At 40.5% G+C, this 18,179-nt stretch overlaps 2 protein-coding genes across 3 annotated transcripts; both read left to right on the plus strand.

The window, feature by feature from the left end:
* Nucleotides 1-1,327: 1,327 nt before the first annotated feature.
* Nucleotides 1,328-9,411, plus strand: hp1bp3 (heterochromatin protein 1, binding protein 3). Of its 2 annotated transcripts, XM_083893080.1 has the most exons (13): nucleotides 1,328-1,418; nucleotides 1,883-1,960; nucleotides 2,757-2,943; nucleotides 3,588-3,650; nucleotides 3,756-3,912; nucleotides 4,014-4,157; nucleotides 4,279-4,338; nucleotides 4,772-4,911; nucleotides 5,475-5,565; nucleotides 6,560-6,716; nucleotides 7,525-7,636; nucleotides 7,733-7,906; nucleotides 8,019-9,411. In XM_083893080.1, exons 2-13 carry the CDS (start codon nucleotides 1,897-1,899, stop codon nucleotides 8,569-8,571), a joined length of 1,902 nt encoding a protein of 633 aa, XP_083749206.1. In that variant the 5' UTR covers nucleotides 1,328-1,418; nucleotides 1,883-1,896; the 3' UTR covers nucleotides 8,572-9,411. The 2 variants fall into 2 exon arrangements, with proteins under 2 accessions (XP_083749206.1, XP_083749207.1); XM_083893081.1 differs by lacking the exon at nucleotides 3,588-3,650.
* A 2,829-nt stretch (nucleotides 9,412-12,240) lies between these two features.
* Nucleotides 12,241-17,295, plus strand: sh2d5 (SH2 domain containing 5; the record flags this gene model as incomplete). The annotated part of the gene is made up of 10 exons (XM_083892643.1): nucleotides 12,241-12,300; nucleotides 12,374-12,454; nucleotides 12,567-12,641; nucleotides 12,768-12,914; nucleotides 13,619-13,819; nucleotides 14,507-14,690; nucleotides 15,372-15,477; nucleotides 15,576-15,735; nucleotides 16,332-16,505; nucleotides 17,281-17,295. Exons 1-10 carry the CDS (start codon nucleotides 12,250-12,252, stop codon nucleotides 17,293-17,295), a joined length of 1,194 nt encoding a protein of 397 aa, XP_083748769.1. The 5' UTR covers nucleotides 12,241-12,249.
* Between the last annotated feature and the right edge of the window lie 884 nt (nucleotides 17,296-18,179).

The raw sequence follows: 18,179 nt of genomic DNA on the forward strand, positions 1-18,179 counted from the left end.
ACATGGGATCCACTCTATCCTTTCATCGGAGCACTGACAAATAATCTGTGTCTTTTATGGTGATTAGGCACACAGTTTATAGAATCCCACTAGTTTGTCCTATCACCAATAAGGCAGGTGCCCAATGGCCCTCAAAGTGCATGCATTTTGCTCAATAGTTTGTGTTTTTATATCATTTTCCCCACTGTAACAATACATCCCCCATGTTGGGTTCTTCATACTTGATCATGTGATTTTACCTTGTTTTAAAATCTGTTTAACTGTTTTTTTTGTGTGTGGAGTTGGTTTAGCAAATGAAATCAATAGGTCAGAAATATAATTGAGAGTATAACATGCCCAAGAATGTTAATGTTAATTAGCTATTAACTTGTTAAAGATGTCTGTCAAAGAACGAACTCATTGAGATTAACCTCAGAGAAAAAAATGACAAAGGGTCTTTAATCACAAATGATTGTCAATCAATTAATCAGCTAATTATTCTGCTCCTGATTAACGATTGTTTTTTTTGTGTAGCGCTGTGGAAAAACTTCACCTTTGATAATTTAATGGGGGTAAATGTGGAGGAGAATGCCGCAGCTAATTTAGCTAGCATCTCTTCCATTCGTTGTTTATGTTCGTGGCAGTATGTTTTAACATTTAATTCATGATGATATTCGTACAATTGGTATGTCTGATATCATTCTCCTGTGTCACTTTTTTCCATTTGTTTTTAGGTTCGTAATTCCAGATAACTTTATATTTTCAAACTAAAGCCTAACCATAATTCCATCCCAAATGTTTTTTTTAAATTAGTTCCAGTTCAAGATACCATGATAATTATGGATAGGAATAATCACTGTATATCTGAACATTGAATCGCGTAATCGTGTAATACACAGCTCGACCTTCCACTGCTTGTCACAGGCCCTTGTCTCTATTTTTAAACAAAGGTTTCTATTGAAAAACTACAACTCCCATAGGTTAGCTGTACTCGCCGTACCGTGATATGTTTTGTCATGTCGTTTACCGTTAGAAAACATCCGAGTAAATGTGGAAATGTTTAAATTTGTGGAAAAGGAAAACTCCTCAGTATCGTCTTGAGCTTTTTTATTTATATTTTTTGGGGGAAAGACGGTGAACGTAATTAGCACCTCGTCCGCTAGCTGCTAACGCTACGTGACATCACAGCGATGATGCTAGCGGAGTCACGGTTGTGTAGTTCGGTGAAACGTCGTGGTTTGAATAATGAGGAGACAACAAAAAGGTTCGGAGCGAGCGGCCATGACGGAGGGGGAATCAGTCGACGTGCCGTATGTGTGTGAGTGACGCTGCGACGTGACCAACGGTCGTAATGGGGCGGGGCTCGTAAACAGAAATCTAAATAAAGGATCGTGCAGAAATTTACCCCCAAGTATTTCACTTTTTTCGACTATTAAAAGGTAAGTTACATCGACTCTGCGACTTATTATTACCTAAACGTGCACTTGCATTTATCTGTTGCTGGAAAACACCACAGCTCCGTGGCTTTTTACTCCACGCAACTGAAATGAATTTTATCTTCCTGTGCGACGCCATCACTGTGTGTTAAATCCGACGGACAAAATGGCGAAATTGTCGAACATTTCTCGCGCCTCATCTTTTGGCTACAGTGCAAATTATGGCTGTTTGCTGGCAAACGCTGACAGTGGAGCCGGACTGGAGTTAACGTCTTATAGGTGGTCCGCGTTTCTCAAACATAAGCGCAGCTTTTCCTTCATTTTCAGCATAATGGGCCTCAATGAATGAAAATTGTGGTCTCGCCGTTCTAAAGCACACACAAGCATTACTACACAGTGCGGGCCTCGGCAGTGTTTTCCCTGATGTGTTCATCTAATCTTAGTTACATGTTGTTTTCTCCGTTCAGACTAATCCAGTGTGATGCCGATACGCCGAGCAGCAGCGACTCCTACCCAGGAGAAGGCCCCCTCGGCTGCAGAGAAAGGTGAGGCCGGGGGTCGTCCATTACCTGAGCCCCAAACCCCTGAACGCATCACCGATCTCTCACCTGATCCGGACCTCCTGCAGACAAGTACTGTTTTTATTTAGTCTGGAGAGGGAGGTGTAGTCGGCGCAACTCATTTAATAACAGAAACAAGTTTCAATAAGACGGATATGTGGTGTCACAATCACATACAGCAGTGGTATGGAGTTTCCCCAAGTTATTCAATCAGATGCTTTTTTTTTGTAAATCACCTCATGCAAAAGTCAATAACATTATAATGTCTGATTAGAAGTTCAGTGCAGTTTATTTAAAATATTGTCCATCAATGTCAGTGTGTAGTCAACTGACTAATATACAGTAATGCTGTTGAAAAAAATACAAAGTCAGTTTTCACTTTGAACTGGAGGCATTATAGTTAATATTGTAACAAAAACAACTCTTTTATAGTGTCCTGTCTACAACTAAATTGGCCCAAATGGAAAAATAAAGCACTTCACATGCACATTTAAAATGAGCTATACATCTTAGTAAGAAAGGGTCTAATTTAAGTATTTGTACTTAGTAACCGAAGAGTCTTTCCACATTTAAAATTGTGTCTCACTGACTATCGTCCAGATGGGACAGTACCTGGGAACACCATTTAAGTCTTGTGGGTGCTAGAATAAAACACTGTAAGGACTTGCACAATGGTGCAAAGTGGGATATTTTAGATATATTTAGTATTTGCATTTGTAAAATGCTTGGAATATGTTTTGTTTGGTTTTCTACATTCATGTTATTGATTGTGTCCTCCCAGAGCCTGAGGCCTCCCCGGAAGACTCACCGACTGCTAAGGAGGAACAGGCGGAATCTTCAGCTGCAGTGGCAGATGTGGAGGAGAGCAAGGCTACGGGTGAGACCGAGCCGGAGCCTGCCGAGAATGGAGAGAAGGCTGATGAAGAAGCTGAGGCGGACAATGGAGACAAGGGGACCGAGAAGAAAGAGTGAGTTTCACCAGAGAACTAGTGTGCACCTCGGAACACTGCGATATTTCACTTTGATAGCACTTTTATCTGTTTATATTATCCTTACCTCCGCTGGATAACAGCAGACTGCTCCGCTCATGGTTGCAGTGTTGCTTTTCCAAAAGATGTGACCTGTCACAGCCAACTAGAATCCCCTCTTTACATAGTTGTCAGGCCCATGCACCAGTTTCTTTGTCTGCATCTTTGGAGGAGTTCAGGGGGAGAGGACGTTGATATGCAGTCTCATGTACATTTCAGAATAACGCCCGGATAGTATATGGTTTCCCCACTTGTTTGAAAATAAACCTGAGAATAATGTTTTCTGACTTGTAGAAAGTCTCCTTTTTATTTATTTTGACGCTGGATTCTGTCAACAATTTATATTCGACCAGTTGTCCAAAATAAACAGAATATGGCAACCCAGGTAAAGCGGGAACGCTTTATCTTGCTTGTAGTTTTGGTAATTTCTCCTCCCTTTCTTTTCCCAGACCTCAACAAAGCAAAGATTCTCCTTTTTGTGCACCGTTCCCTAGCATAGAAATTCAATCAGGATCAAATTATTCTTGTGGTCAGATGTTCTGAAACTTAATTTTGTCTCTCCTGTCGGTATCAAATGGACAAAGTGACAAATGCAAGGACTGCGCGGCTGGACAGTGTGCAACACACTGCTATGTTCTCCTACTAAGGTGAGGATGTGATAAAGATAAGGGTGAAAACAATCACAGTGAAATATCGCTTCCAAACAGTCGAGCTCCTTCACTGAACTTGATTCTTGCTCCTTTTGGCAACAGGTTAAAGGATGGCTACAAGTACGGGAAATCCAAAACCAAGAAAGTGAAGCGGACCATTCCTGTGTGGGCTAGTGTCACTGGCAGCAAAAAGCTTCCTGTAGCCAACTTTGCAGGCACTCAGTTCAAAGTGGATAACGTCCTCGTTGAAGCTATTGCGGTGTGTACAAACTTTGTGAATCCATGTCTCGTCACAGTCAGTCGTGTGTCTTTTTATTATTGTTCTGTTTTCACCCAATTCCTGGTCCGTTTTCTTTTCAGTCTTGTCAAGACAAATCCGGGCTTTCGTACCAGTCGGTCATGAAATATATTTCGAAAAAATACCCGGACATGGAGCTCGACAGGAAGAAGTTTCTCATAAAGAAAGCGATGAAGAAACATTTGGAGAAGGGCACCATCAAACAGGTTAAGGATTTTGATTTTGATGTTTCTTATGTTTCGGAGTAGGAGTTATAGAGTGATCTGATATCTGGAGACATTTTGTCACTGCCATGTCTTAATCATGGTGTTGTCTCTTTCTCCACAGCTAAAGGGTAAAGGCCTTTCAGGAACCTTTGCCATTGGAAAGCAGCCCCCTTCATCTAAGGTATGTCACAGCAGAAGAAGAAAGTGAAGTTACAAGTACATTTTATTTAAGTTTTTCAATCAGAAATAAATCTGGGCACATGAGGCCACTTTAAAAAGTTGTCCTCTATACTAAAAGCTTTGGGTGAATAGTCATCAAGCATTCAAAGAAGTGAGTGGTTGACGTCTTTGGTGAGAAGGTGATACACTAAAAAAATAAACACTCTTGGTTATGTGGAAAATGTCCAGCTCAATTGATGCAGCAGAAGTTGTGATCACTACTACTTTGACTAAGGCAATTGTGTGGAAAAGTACTAAGAAACATCCAGAACATCATCATATTAAGACAGACTTCCATGAATTCATTGCATGTGTGAAGCAGCTCTTTTTTTGCCTTGTGAGACTGATGTGTTTGCTTGTAAACGTCATCCCTGCAAATGCATGATGTTTTTTAGAAATCTGTTCAGAAGGCGAACAATCTGGGAGACGCTCTTCCTCTCATCATCACTCAGCTCTGTGAGCCCAAAGAGGCCTCGTACGGTCTGATCAAGAAATATCTGGAGCAGCATTTCCCCAGCTTCAACATCGAGAAGAGGTACAGTTGTATTCACATTACTGTTTGTGTAAGTTGTGTTTGTGAAGCTTTAACCTACTAAAGTCTAAAGGTCCAGTGCGTTAAGAAGCCTTCACTTGCCAGAAAGGTTATCGTCTTTCTTCCTTTGCGTGCTTCAAAAAGTGATATGCACACTCTCACTGGTTTGTCCATTTGGGGTGCAAGACGAGTGCTTCAGTAAAGCAATGGCCTTGTCTAAAATACATAATAAAATTCTAAAACCATTTTATATTAAAGCATTTATACACTTACATCAGCACATTTATGGATGTTATGCTAAATGTTTGCCAATAAATCATCCAAAATGTTACACACTGGACCTTAATGAAAGAAAATGAATTTATCCCTTAAGTATTCGAAGTGAAAATTTGACCACCATGCTCCAAAAAAAAAAATGTTCACTGCAAAAATATGGTAAAGGTGAAGTTGTTGAAACAGCAACAGTAGCTCCGTATCTTAAACTATAGGTGTTGTTGTTGTTGTTTGTTTTTCTGTATTAGCTGTTCCTGAAAATGTTAGTGAATTCTTGTCTGGTTCCTCCTCAGGCCAAAGGTCCTGAAGACTGCTTTAGTGAAGGCAGTAGAAAAGGGACAGCTGGAGCAAATCACTGGGACAGGAGCCAAAGGGACCTTCCAGGTAAAACTGTTAATTTTTCCTCCAAATTGTGTGAGATATGCAGTGAAGAAAAATGACAATTGGCTCTTAAACTCTGTCTGATTAGCCTCTGTGTTGGACAAAGATATGTTTTTCAAGTGTCACACTCAAAAATAATCCATTACCTGTCAAGAAAAGGGTTATAAGATAAGTTTTTATCATCATCAGTAATGTCTAAGGTGAGTTTTTAACATAACAAGCAGCCACACAGAACCACTTCATGACCTGCTTTTTGTCCAGCATTGCCAACTTGAGCATCATTGTTCCACTATACTGTCACCGTAATATAATTTGTGTTAACGTAATGCATTCCATGTAAATCATGAAATTGATGTGGCAGTAAACACTAAGGCTGTCACTTTTTATTCATTCAATCATTTCAAACGTGGGGTGTAGATAAAGTTCACTTTCAGACTTTCGTTACCTGCTTGAAATGCAAACGTTGCCATCTCCAAGTGCCTATTTAAGTAGTACCCTTTATAGACCAGCAGAGGGCATGTAAGGTTTCTTACCATATGGCAGCAGCCTCAGCATTTTGAAAGATGAAAGTCTACACGAGGGAGACTCTGCTAATCAATCAGTTAATCAGTTGGAACTTCTGTCTGTGGTCACTGATTTCCTGTTCATGGAGTGTTTATTCACTCCTACTCTGAGTGCTGTATGATATGAATACTTAAACGGTAGCAGCATTGTTAACCCCAGCATTACCTAACCCTAACCCAGGTATTTAAATTGTTAAATGAATGAAAACTCTGATATTTGGTGTATTAAGGAAGCGCTTACGGTGGTGCATCGGATTACTGGCCATTATAAATTAGTTGTAACTTGATTTTTAGAAAAAGTGATAGCCCTTAAAATTATTCACGCTTGCAGGAAACAGAATTTTCATTTTGTGTCACTCATTGAATTTCCCAAATTATTTCAGGTTTAGTTTCAAGTTCATTTTTATTCATTTTGTTTTATCTGACTGTCACAGTTGAAGCGTACATGGAGCCAGGCCTCATCGAAGAGCACCATGGACGATGCCCTCACAGCTGCCATCACAGCCATGAACGAACCCAAAACCTGCAGTACCACCACTCTGCGCAAACACATCGTAGATGCCTACAAGGACATGAAAGAATGCTACTTGGGTGAGTCTCATGCTCTCTCTCTCTCTCTCTCTCTCTCTCTCTCTCTCTCTCTCTCTCTCTCTCTCTCTCTCTGATGCATGATTTAATCTCCATTTAAATCCATTTCCATTCCATTTAATCTCAGTTAAAACTATTGTGTCTCGGTTAAAACAACAGTTCAACAGCATTTCCTCTGTAAATGAAACATCAGATATCATGTTCTTACCACAGAAAGAGAAGTAGGAAGTAGGAAAGCCCTCTAAATGCACACACATTTACTAACAAGCCGGATAGCGGGTCACATTTGGGCATTGATGAAGAAGAATAAACTGCAGAGAAGTGGATGATGTTACAAGAGTATTCGAGAAGCTTCCATGTATGTTTTCTATTTACCACCAGTGATTGAGTCTGCTGTAACACAGTATAAGCACTGCAGGGGATAAAAGTTAGGGTTGGGTCATGATTATTGAATAATCAATTAGTCGTTTTATTTTTAAAAGTCAATTAACCTGCTTTTCCTAGAAACCACTGTATTGTATTCAGCATCAGGGTCTGTCTGCAAGGCAGAGAAAACACAAAATTTAAGTAAAAACTGGAAATAAAACCTCAAACACAATTTTATTAGAGTATTTGAGGTAAGAAAATAGTCCTTCAGAATTTAGTGGTTTATTAGATACATTTGAATAGTGTTTTTGCATGGAATGACCACCCCTAATGAAAGTATCCTCATGTTGTTTAATTGTTTAATCATCTCTGCAAATAAGGCTCTTGGGGCCTAAATGATTGAGTTGACTCAATGACTAATTTGAATGTGATCTGTTCTCTTCAGTGGCCAACCTGAGGAGGACCTTGAAAAAGTGTAAAATACTCGGATGGATGGAGCAGATCACTGGTCATGGCTTCACGGGAACCTACCGGCTCTGTTTCCCCTTCTACCCGAGGTATGCTAGCAGCAGATGCAGAAAAGTATTCTCCTAAATAACCATTTCAACTTCACCATAACTTTTATACTATGTTTACTCTCTCTTTATCGTCAGTCCTGCTGTTCTGTATCCAGACAAGTTCAAAGACCTTCAGAATATAAACGCTCATCCTCCAACAAAGAGGAGGCGGACGTTTGAGACTTCTGATGAAGAGGAGGAGGAGTCGTCAGAAGAAGAGGAGGAGGAGGAGGAGTCAGAAGAGGAAGATGAGCCTCCCCCACCTAAGAGGTTGGTGTAAAATTTATTGTGAAATCTAGCAGTGTATATAGTGTTTGTAAGGATAGGGCATTTGTCTGTATCAGCTGGTTTTCTAACTATTGTCTGTTTGCTTTGCTCTTAGGAAGTCTCAAAAGAGGCCTCCACCCCGGGCTCGCCGTCCACCACCGGCCAAAAAATCCCGGAGCTCGAGTCAATCGAAAGCTAGAGGCGTTGGACGTCCCCCTTCAAAGAAGACCCTGGCTAAGAAAGCGGCAGCGTCCCCAGCCAAGAAGTTGGGAAATAAACCAGCAGCCACAAAGAAGGAATCCACACCGCCAACTAAAGCCACACCTGTCAAAAGAGGAGCACCTGCAAGAAGGCCCAAAACACCAGCCGTTAAAAAGCTTAACAAGCGGGCAGCCAAGCGACCTGTGCCCACAGAGTCATCAGATGAAGAAGAAGAAGAAGAAGAAGAAGAGGTTGTAAAGGCTGTAGTCGCCAAGGAGACAACAAGGTCCAAGCGATCCAAGCCTGAAGAGTCAACCCCCAAGGAAACTGCAGCTAAAAAGCCGACGACCAAAAGTGGATCCAGGCATCCTGAGCCCGAAGAGTCGTCCTCAGAGAAGCCTGTAGTAAAAAGAGGAGCGAAGAGAGGCAGGCAGTCCACACGGAAGTCAAAGAGAGGGAAGAACTGAGCCCAGGAGCACCTTCCACAAGTTGAGCTGCTGTTTATGCAGCTCTATCCCGGGGCGCTCTCTCTTTCTGTCTCTTTATATCTTTTGTTTTCTCCATTTGTTTAATGGGGCAGTAGTTTTTTATTTCTATTGTAGAATAAGATTGTTATGTCATCTTAACATTAAGTTAACTGTTCACGGAGAGTTTCTGAATTTCCTATTAATCCCCCTATGTAGAAGCTCAGTTAGTGTTGCTTTCAAAAATGACTTGCGAGCAGCTGCCAGCTGTGGTAACCATAGCAACATCCGACATACTGTAACTAGAGCCATGTAGTGACTTCTGTTTTTTTTTTTTATATCTCATTCCCATCCACTCTGTAGATGTTGGCAGCACACATTCCTAATATCACATCAAGTGACATGTGAGTGTTTTAGAGGGTTGAAAAAGGTCAATTTTAAGTAAATCATACGAGTTGAAACAAACAGTTGCTTATATTGATATTTTATAAAAACACATTTTAAGGCTGTTTCCTGTGTTGTGGATGCATTCTTTGGCCTTGCAACACTGCACCAGAATCTGATTTGTATTCTTATTTTACCTTCTGAAATTGTGTTTTTATTTGTTTGTTAAAAGCAACAACAACAACAAATATCCCAAGAAAAGTTCAAACCTGCTGGTGCCAGGATGGAGTTAATTTTCAGAGCAAGTCATATTGGGTAAAAGTCTCGTGTGTGCGTGTGTGTGTTGAAACAAGCTTATACAGAAATTGATTTTATTGCTTCACAGCTGTAATTCACTACCGAACTGTAAGAAATGTCTGTTGTGAATAAGAAAAAGGAGGATAATGGCTCAGACAGTACATACCCTGCATGCATGTATTCCTTGTGTTGTTAAGCTTTTTTCCAAGTCATTAATAAAATGGCTATATTTGTAAACGTTTTGGTAACTATATTGTTGAATTTAGCGAGGAAGCAGTGTACTTCAATTTACATTTAAAATGAAGGAATTGGATTAGATTTGAAGGGTTAGAGATGGACATGTGATGAGTACAAAAAGTGCTAGAATAGTACATGAACACTAAAAATAAAAAAAGATTAGAATTGGCAATACCCTAAACAACAGGAATGTACAAGTATTCGGGAATGTAAATTCAAAATGTTCATGGTGTATATATACAAAGTACACATTTTAACAGAACCACGAAAGTGCAGTTGCATGGAATTATTGCGTGGGTGAGTAAATTGTAATAGGGCAAATAACATAGATAATATATTTTTGGCTGTCTGTGACCAGTGGGGATGAATGACCTGCGGAAGAGATCCATTCTAGACTGTAGTCGTAGCAGTCTGCTGCTGAAAGAGCTGCTGAAATCTCCCACTGTTTCTTTTACCAGGTGAGAGGTGTTGACTTTGAATTTGTCTGAGAATCATAGATAAAAGTCAACAATAACAAACACTTTAAACTTTAATTTTACTCTGTGTGTATTTAAACAGCCAGTATTTGTAGATGTATGATTATTTTAATCATTTGGTGCTAAATTACTTGATACTTGAGTAAAAGTACAAGTATCTTACCAGACCATGGCTTTGATAGGAGTTTAAATCAGTTTTTAAAACATTACTTGAGTAAAAGTCTTAAATTTACTGTACTTGAGTATCAAAAGTAATTTTCTGATATAAAATGTACTTACATTTTAGAAGTTAGAGTATTCAAATAAGTGAGGAGTTAGGATTGAGCCATGGTGGCTCAGTGGTAGGGCAAGTTGTCTTTCAACGGGAAAGGCTGTGGGTTCAATTCCTGGCTCTGCTAGAATGTCCTTGAGCAAGACACATAACCCCATGTTGCAGCGTGTGAATGGTAAGACAAAGGTTGCTCATCAAGACTAGAAAAGCTCTGTTTACAGACCATGACCAACTCTTCTTCTTTATTAGGAAGCAACGAGTAACAAAAATAGAGGAAATGTAGTGGAGTTAAGTAAAGTTGCTAGAAATATATCTTTAAGTAAAGATATGTGAATATTGTACTTAAGTACAGTGACTAAGTATTTTTACTTAATTACATTACAGCGCTAGTGCTCGCAGGCTAGAAAAGGCCTTGAGGTAAGGCAAGGCCAAGGGCCTTGATTTATAAAGGCGGCCATTTTGTGCTGTCAGTTTTTCTACGGCAGCTCAAACGCAGAAACAAACCAGAACATGTTTATAGCGAAAGTTTACTTTGCTAATGAAGGAGAACAAACATAATTCATGGTATGTGAAGACCACTGTAGTTCCCTGACACACTGAAGATGGAGGACAGAGCAAAGACGTCCTCTGCCTGTTACAGTCTGAAGACGTGTCCTTAACGTTTGAGACGGTCATTTTTTAAATATATATTTGGCCTTTTTGTTCTATGTAAAATAAATAAATATGTTGCTTTCTTGCTTCTGTTATAAACAGTATTGTTATTTTTTTCCCACAGCTGGGTGTGTGAACTGAGAAGGAATGTCAGCAGCAGCAGGGGGAGGGTGAAGTGTTTCAGCCTCCAATCAGTGCAACATGAGAAGTAATAAGGTGAAGTGTTGACACACTTTCTTCTTCCTCCTCCTCCTCCTCTTTCCTCCTCTTCCTCCCCCGGAGCTCCGCCTCTGGCTTGAAGCCGCACACCTGGACTACACAGCGGCGACAGGTCGAAGGTAAAGGAGGGTGAAGTTGAAGGAAGAGCTCGGTGTCAACAACGGTGTGAAGAAGAAGAAGAAGAAGAAGAAGAAGCGGAGGAGGTGACGGAGCTGTAAGGTGGAGGCGCCCCGGGTGTGAAAGGTGAGTTTTTTGTGCTTTAACAGCTTCTTCACTACACTTCACCTACACAGACAGAAAGACAGACGGGACAGACTGTCCCTCGTCAGTTTCAGTCACTCGCCTAAACTCTCTGGGTTTTGTTGTGAAAAGCGTGTCAGGACAGATGAAAGCCCATAAAACACGCAGCAACACCCACGGCGTGTGTTAGCACACACTGTGTCGTGATTTCAGAGCTGGAAACATGAGTTTTAAAGGGCAAACGACCTTCAAATGTGCACACGTTTCCTTTAGTTTCCCTGTACAATCCAACGTTTTCAGACAGCACACACACACACACACACACACACACACACACACACACACACACACAGCGCTGCAACTTCATTTGACCTTATCTTTATTAAGTACATTTGTCTTTTCCTGTCATGTCAACAGTGTGACACTTTGAACTGTAATTGTGTTTTTAAAAGTTAGAAATGTATAATTTCAAATGAGCTTTGAAAAAGTCAAAATGTAAAAGACGTATTTCAGTTAATTGGAACTAACTGCTGAATAAAAAGGGAGTGCATTTCTTGTTTTTGGCTTAGTTCACATATGCTTTTATTTAAACATCTCCATTTTTTTTAATACTTCTGCAATTATTGTTTTTTTAAATGTAGAATGTTCTGGCGCACTATTTTTCCTTATGTCCTTATGTTGTGTCTTTGGTTAAGTGTTGTGTGTGAGGAGCTTTGTAATTGTGAGGTTTTTTCCCTCTAACAATACCAATAAAGCTCTAATTGATAAAATAATCAAGGTATATAATTGAGGTTATTTATGTTCATTCCATTTTTTAAACTTGTTTTATTAAGTGCTTGATTGTTTTGCTTGTCTCCTCAGTTGTGACGTTCTCACGCTGTGGTTGAACACACACACACAGGTAGAATGGGTGAGGCACCAGTGAGAGAAGATGTTGCAGTGACACGATCAGCAGAGGTAACTGTAGAAATGTGTTTTTTGTGAGTTCCTTCCTGTGTGTTTGTGTTAAACGTTCATCTTTGCTCTTCAGTACGTGGGCTCATTTCTTGTGGACGACCGTTGTCTGGATGAGCAGATAGAACAGCTGCACGCTCAGCTGAGGCTCCTCGCGGTAAGTCCCCACATTTTTGTGAGGATTCTTGTTGGTGTGATCTCGACAAGCAACGGCTAATATACCTGCTCTGTGGAATATGCTGATTCGTGTATTGGTCGTGTTCAATCAGATGAGCAAGAGACGACGACCCGTGTCCCTAAAATTCTCCATCAAAGGTGTGAAGATGTACAATGAGGATGAAACGGTGAGGATGGTCGAGCTGTCTCTAGTGACATTATTCATGCTTGTTTTAACTTGAAAGCTTTAAAGCTTAATAAAGTAATCACCTGACTCTGCTCCTTGTGGGTTTTGTCGTCCTCCGTGTCTTCAGACCCTCCTGATGGCTCATGCCCTACGCAGAGTCTCTCTGTCCACCGCCCGGCCCGATGATTCCCAGTTTGCCTTTGTCTCCCACAACCCAGGCAGCTCTGATGCACAACTGTACTGCCACGTTTTCCAAGCCAGGCATGCCAGAGCGGTGAGGATCATCTTATCACAACAAAAGATGAGAGTGAGACAGTAACGGCATCCGTAACGAAGCAACCAAAGGCGGGTCAGCATATGACACCCTTTGTGGATGATTAAACTATCTACAGCCACTTTTTCTATCACTAAATTTACCATATAAGTTTCTAAATCCCGTTATTAGGCACTCCTGTTAACAAAATATTTAATCTGAGAATAACATGGCATATAGACATAGCCAAGAATGCATACGAACGGGCAAGAAAGGTGATTTAATTCAATTAAAACTAGTGATCTACTGGGATTTTCACCCACAATCATTTCAAGGGTTTACGGAGAATGATCCAAAAATGTGAAAATATCCATTGAGCGACAGTTCTCTGGCAGAGAAGAGAATAGCCTGACTGGTTTCAGATAATGGAAAAGCAATAGCTCAAATAAGCACTTGTTACAACCACAGTAAGCAGAAGACCATCTCTGAATGCATAACATGTCAAACCCTGGGTGACAGCAGCAGAAGACCACACCTCATTCCACTTCTGTCCCTTTATTAGGTACATTTGTGGTGAAAAAGTGAGGGGTAATGATGACAATGACTTTGCATTGTGTTGTTATTTTCTAGGATTTCTGCTTCTTGAATTTACAATAAACTTCACAGTCAAACAATCAACGTGTAATTAGCAATAGTGTAAATAATATAAATCGTCTCTCCTTCAGGCCCAGTTCCTGAACCTGCTGCTGTGTCGCTGTTTCCAGTTGTCCTATTTGGAGAAGCACCCAGAGGAGGCAGAGGGTGAATCTGTCGGTTCACTGCCGCGTCGCAACCCTTCATTGCTGAACCACGGTTTCCCCCTCAGTGTCAGTGCACTGGTGTCCTTCAGGAGAGCTCCTTTTCAAGGGCTGTTGCCAGGTCATAAGGTTTGGACATTCACATCTTTCACAATAATAAAAAAAGCTTAATTTATATATGACTTTCTTTTCAAAATAGCAAAAAAAAGAGGGAAAAACAAGCCAATTAAAAGCAATAACTTGAGTACAATCACTGAAAATCTACCGTCAGCAGGCCCTGCAGACCTGAATTTATCTGGTAGCTCTTTCACAGTCTGGAAGCCTTGATTTTTATACTTCACCTTTAGAAAAATCAGTAACCAGTAAACCAGTCCTACAGTGAAGCAGGAAGTTCAGTTAAGTAACCTTGGGCATGACTGGGCAGGGCTTCAATCGTAAAAAAAGTAACAGGTCTCAGCACCAGGGTGTTTGTGGTTGTCCACCGTTTATTTTTTACTTGTTCTTGGTCTTGTTTGACACTGGTCAGTGGCATATTTGTTTCTGATGGAAACAGGCCAGCAAATCTGAAGGATCCATCACTGACTGCTCTTGCTGTACTTTAGTATTAAACAACACTGCTCTAGTCTTACTTTATCGGTGAAGGTTCTCAGTCATCCAGGTCATAATCTTTTTCAGTAGTTCTTGCTTATTTTTGATTTAATGTTATTTAGACCATGTTTTACCTTCATGTTTGCACCGTGGAGGCTTGTGGTCCTAACATGTATATATGGTATTAGACACTTAACCTTGAATTGTTCCTGTTTCCTTCATCTTTAGAAACACAACAGATCTTTCAACAACTCACACAGCAGGCAGGACGACGTGTTCCCCACTTCCTCCCCATCTCTGGTACGAAAGAAAGTCATCCGCACCAAAGCTCTGACCTCTGGGGCTTACCGCTCCTTCACCTTCACGCCAGTCAAACAGCGCATTGTTCAGGAGCGGCTGAACGCATCTCAAGGTGGGCCAGGTGTTCACAGAGTGCTCTCAAGAGTCAGAGACTTGATTAGGTAAAGCAAACCTCTCAGTGTCCGGTGTTGGGCAGTCACTCACCGTCTGTTGTGGTGTCAGAAGGTAGTTTTTATTATTTAAATGTATTTATAGATTGATAATAGTCTGGTGTCACATGGGTTATAATGACTTTGTTAAGTTAATTGTGGACTTTGTCACTTATATAAATGGATTATTATTATTTATGAATTTTTTTTTATCACCACTTCCTTTATTTAAAGCAGCAGTGTGTAATTTCCACAATTCTTCATTGAGAGAAACAGCATAAGCCGCAGCCTTAAAACAGGCTCTGTCCATCAAAACTATCAGACCAGACTGAGGCAGTGTTTTTGTGTACAAGCTGGCAACACAGGGTTGGGGCGGGGCAAGAAGCATTTATCTCGTCAAACTACTGAACAACTGGGTTTTTTGAGCAGCAGAATTCACATGTGAAGTTGTGCTTATGAGCAGCATCACGTCCTCAGTGCAGCTCAGAAATGTCAAGTTACACACTGCAGTTTTAAACTTAAGCCAAATTTCCTTCACCATGTTGATGTTACTTGGTACTTATTTCCCCCTACAAATATAGCTTTTGAATTCAATTTAAACCACTAGAATTTAACCCAAATCTGTCTTAACAATAATTTAACAGAAAAGGCAGAAAGCAAGACACCGACGAGGAGATCTCGCGCTCCGAGCCTGGCCGAAACAGAAGAAGCACTGGCTCAAGCGGTGTGGTGTTGGGCTGGTATCGCAACGTTAGTGTCCCTCTCGAGTGTTTAACACATCTCACTGAAAACGGATGCTTTCTCTCCCACTAACTGATTGTTTTCATTTTGAAACTCTGTTATTTCAGTGACAACAGCTACGCCCTGCTGGCAGATGATGTTCTGGGTTCTTACCTCCTGTGCCCTCATCCTAAAAAACCCAAATGTGGCTCTCTCATCATTCGCTTCCCCTCTGGCCTGATGACCCACCTCATCCAAAACACTCGTGCAGGGAAATTCATGCTGGAGGTAATTTTATTTTTTTATTAAATATGAGCAAACACCTATTTTACCAAGCTGATATCTACTTAGATTTGTAGTGGAAATGAAATCATGACATGTAGACTAAATGTATTTATTTCACTCGTTGAAGGCCCTTAAAAAGTGTTGATCCCTATTTCATGAGGTATTAATTTTGTCCATAGAGTTTGACTTTAAAAAGTATGCATGAATGCATTTATATTCCTCCCTGCGTTTTTTGAAAACAACGATGCGCGGGCGTGCTAGCCCTGCAAGATCGGCTTGCCGCTACACCCGTACACGGGACGTTACGCATCTTGGGACAGTGAACGTGAAATAATATCCGAAATTGCACGAAATAAACTCCAAAATCGTTTATTACAAACTAAAACTGTTTTGTATTGAAAAAGTCTTAAACATTTATTGAAATCAACTTCAGGATTCCTTTGTATACCCTGTGTCTCTTTGAATCCCAACATAAATTTGACCTTGTTTAGGAAAATGTTCATGAATACATCTTAACTGCCAGACCAAACCTTCAAGTCAGTTATATTGGAATGCAAATGTGTACAGTAAACCGCTTCTTTGTGTCGTCTTTGTGGTAGAAATGCAAGAGTGAGTTCAATTCCATGGCAGAACTGATCGAGTACTACACAGAGATCCAGGACGAGCTGTCGTGCCTCCTGAGCTGTGCCCGAGTGAACCACTGTTACGAGTGGGAGGAGAACGCCACTAAACGACAGTCTGTGAAGCTGTTCAAGAGCCCCAGCAAAGCCAGAGTAAAAAAGACTTCCAGAAAGAGATGGTTTCACTAGGACCGTGATGTGGATTGCCAACCTGTGAGGAGAAGTTGCACATTTCTTTTTCTTTTGCACTTATATTATGTCGTTTCTGACTTTAAAACACATTTGGTTTTGTGGGGATGCTTTGGATTTTAATGTGGCTTCTCACAGTCTGTGTCATCACTAAGAGCAGAGAGTGACTGAGGCTGAGTCATGTATAGTGGACTTGTCTTGGTCTTGTTCTCTGCACAGGTCCACTCTTTGTTTCGTTAGTGTGGTCTTGGTTTCAACACTGTTTAAAATGATGGTTTAAGCCTTTTGAAGTGTGGTTGGATGAGGTTGCGACTCATACTGTAGTCTCACTCAGGGAAAACATGGCTGTTAACAGTGATGCAAGGAAAGATGGATTTTAGCCACTTAACAGCCACACATGATTAAGTCTCCAATATTGTTGAAATGTGCTCACTCATCTAAGAAAACTAGCCGTTTTAAATGATGACACTCAGGAGTCAGGAGTTGCTGATCCACTTCTGCCTCCATCACAAAGTTCAAGTGTGTTCTTTTTTTTTTTACTTGTGTGACATCCTTCATTTAGACTTACCTCTGTTACACAGAATTAACAAACAGGGGCAGCAGCTGATCAGCATCTCATATCTCTATAAGCTAAAAACAATTCTCTATATCATACACCCGAGCAGACATAGACTTTATTAGGTGAGTCTATTGTTGTATGGTTAAAATTTTGTTTTTTTCCTTGTGTCCCCACTGGTAGCCATGTTTTCCTTGAGAATGAGACCCCTGACAACCACCCTGACAACCACCCTTCAGAAAACCTGAGTTATCCCTTTAATGTATATAGAGTAATCATGTCATCTCATGGGAGGTTACTAACTTGTCAACGATGTAATATTTTGTGCCTGCTGCTTTTTATGTCTTTCACTATATATATATTTTTAAAAAGTATTTTTATATGTGCCTCAAACGGGCGTCGGAGATTGTTCTTGTTTTTATGACGTGGGATTGATAACTTCAGATTTTAGTGGAACTGATAACTCAGATTATTGCACTTGATGCCTATTTTTTTTTCATGCATTGATAAGTATTATGCAAATATATTTGATCAAACTTTGTTGTTTTTGTCCCGTGTTTAGACGTTGGACCTGCAGAACGTGTATAATATACATAATTTTTTTAACCTCAGAGATTATAACTGCACTTATATCATGGCCACCAAGAGGAGAAAAAAGGAAGGTCAGAATGGTTAAATTGATCCTAATTTGTGGTGATTTTAACTGCTGCTCAATTTACCTTAAACACTGTAAACACGTTTTTACTTTTCTCTGGGTTCCCACGTGTCCAAAAACATGCAGAGGTTAACTGGACACTGTGCCTCTATATGTTGACCTGTCCTGGGTGTGACCTGCCGTTTGTCAGCTGGGATTGGCACCAGCAGCCTCATGTGGAGGATGAAGTGGTAAACGATGGATGGATGGGTTAACATTTTTATGCATTTGCAGCTGGACATATTCATATGGGGAAACCACCTTAATACCAACCAACAGTTTTATCTCACTGGGTAACTTTGTTTGAGATTAAACTCATGTTTTCAAATTTCAATCCACACTGTGTTTAAAATTATTTCAACTATTTGACCGTACCTTGCAAAACCTG

Source organism: Microchirus variegatus, assembly GCF_963457635.1.
Source record: "Microchirus variegatus genome assembly, chromosome: 7".
NCBI lineage: Eukaryota > Metazoa > Chordata > Actinopteri > Pleuronectiformes > Soleidae > Microchirus > Microchirus variegatus.

Coding starts and splice junctions, on each gene's coding strand:
- hp1bp3 (XM_083893080.1), top strand. CDS start 1,897: ATGCCGATACGCCGAGCAGCAGCGACTCCTACCCAGGAGAAGGCCCCC. Junction 3,913..4,013: donor TCCTCGTTGAAGCTATTGCG/GTGTGTACAAAC, acceptor TTTTCTTTTCAG/TCTTGTCAAGACAAATCCGG. Junction 4,158..4,278: donor AGAAGGGCACCATCAAACAG/GTTAAGGATTTT, acceptor CTTTCTCCACAG/CTAAAGGGTAAAGGCCTTTC.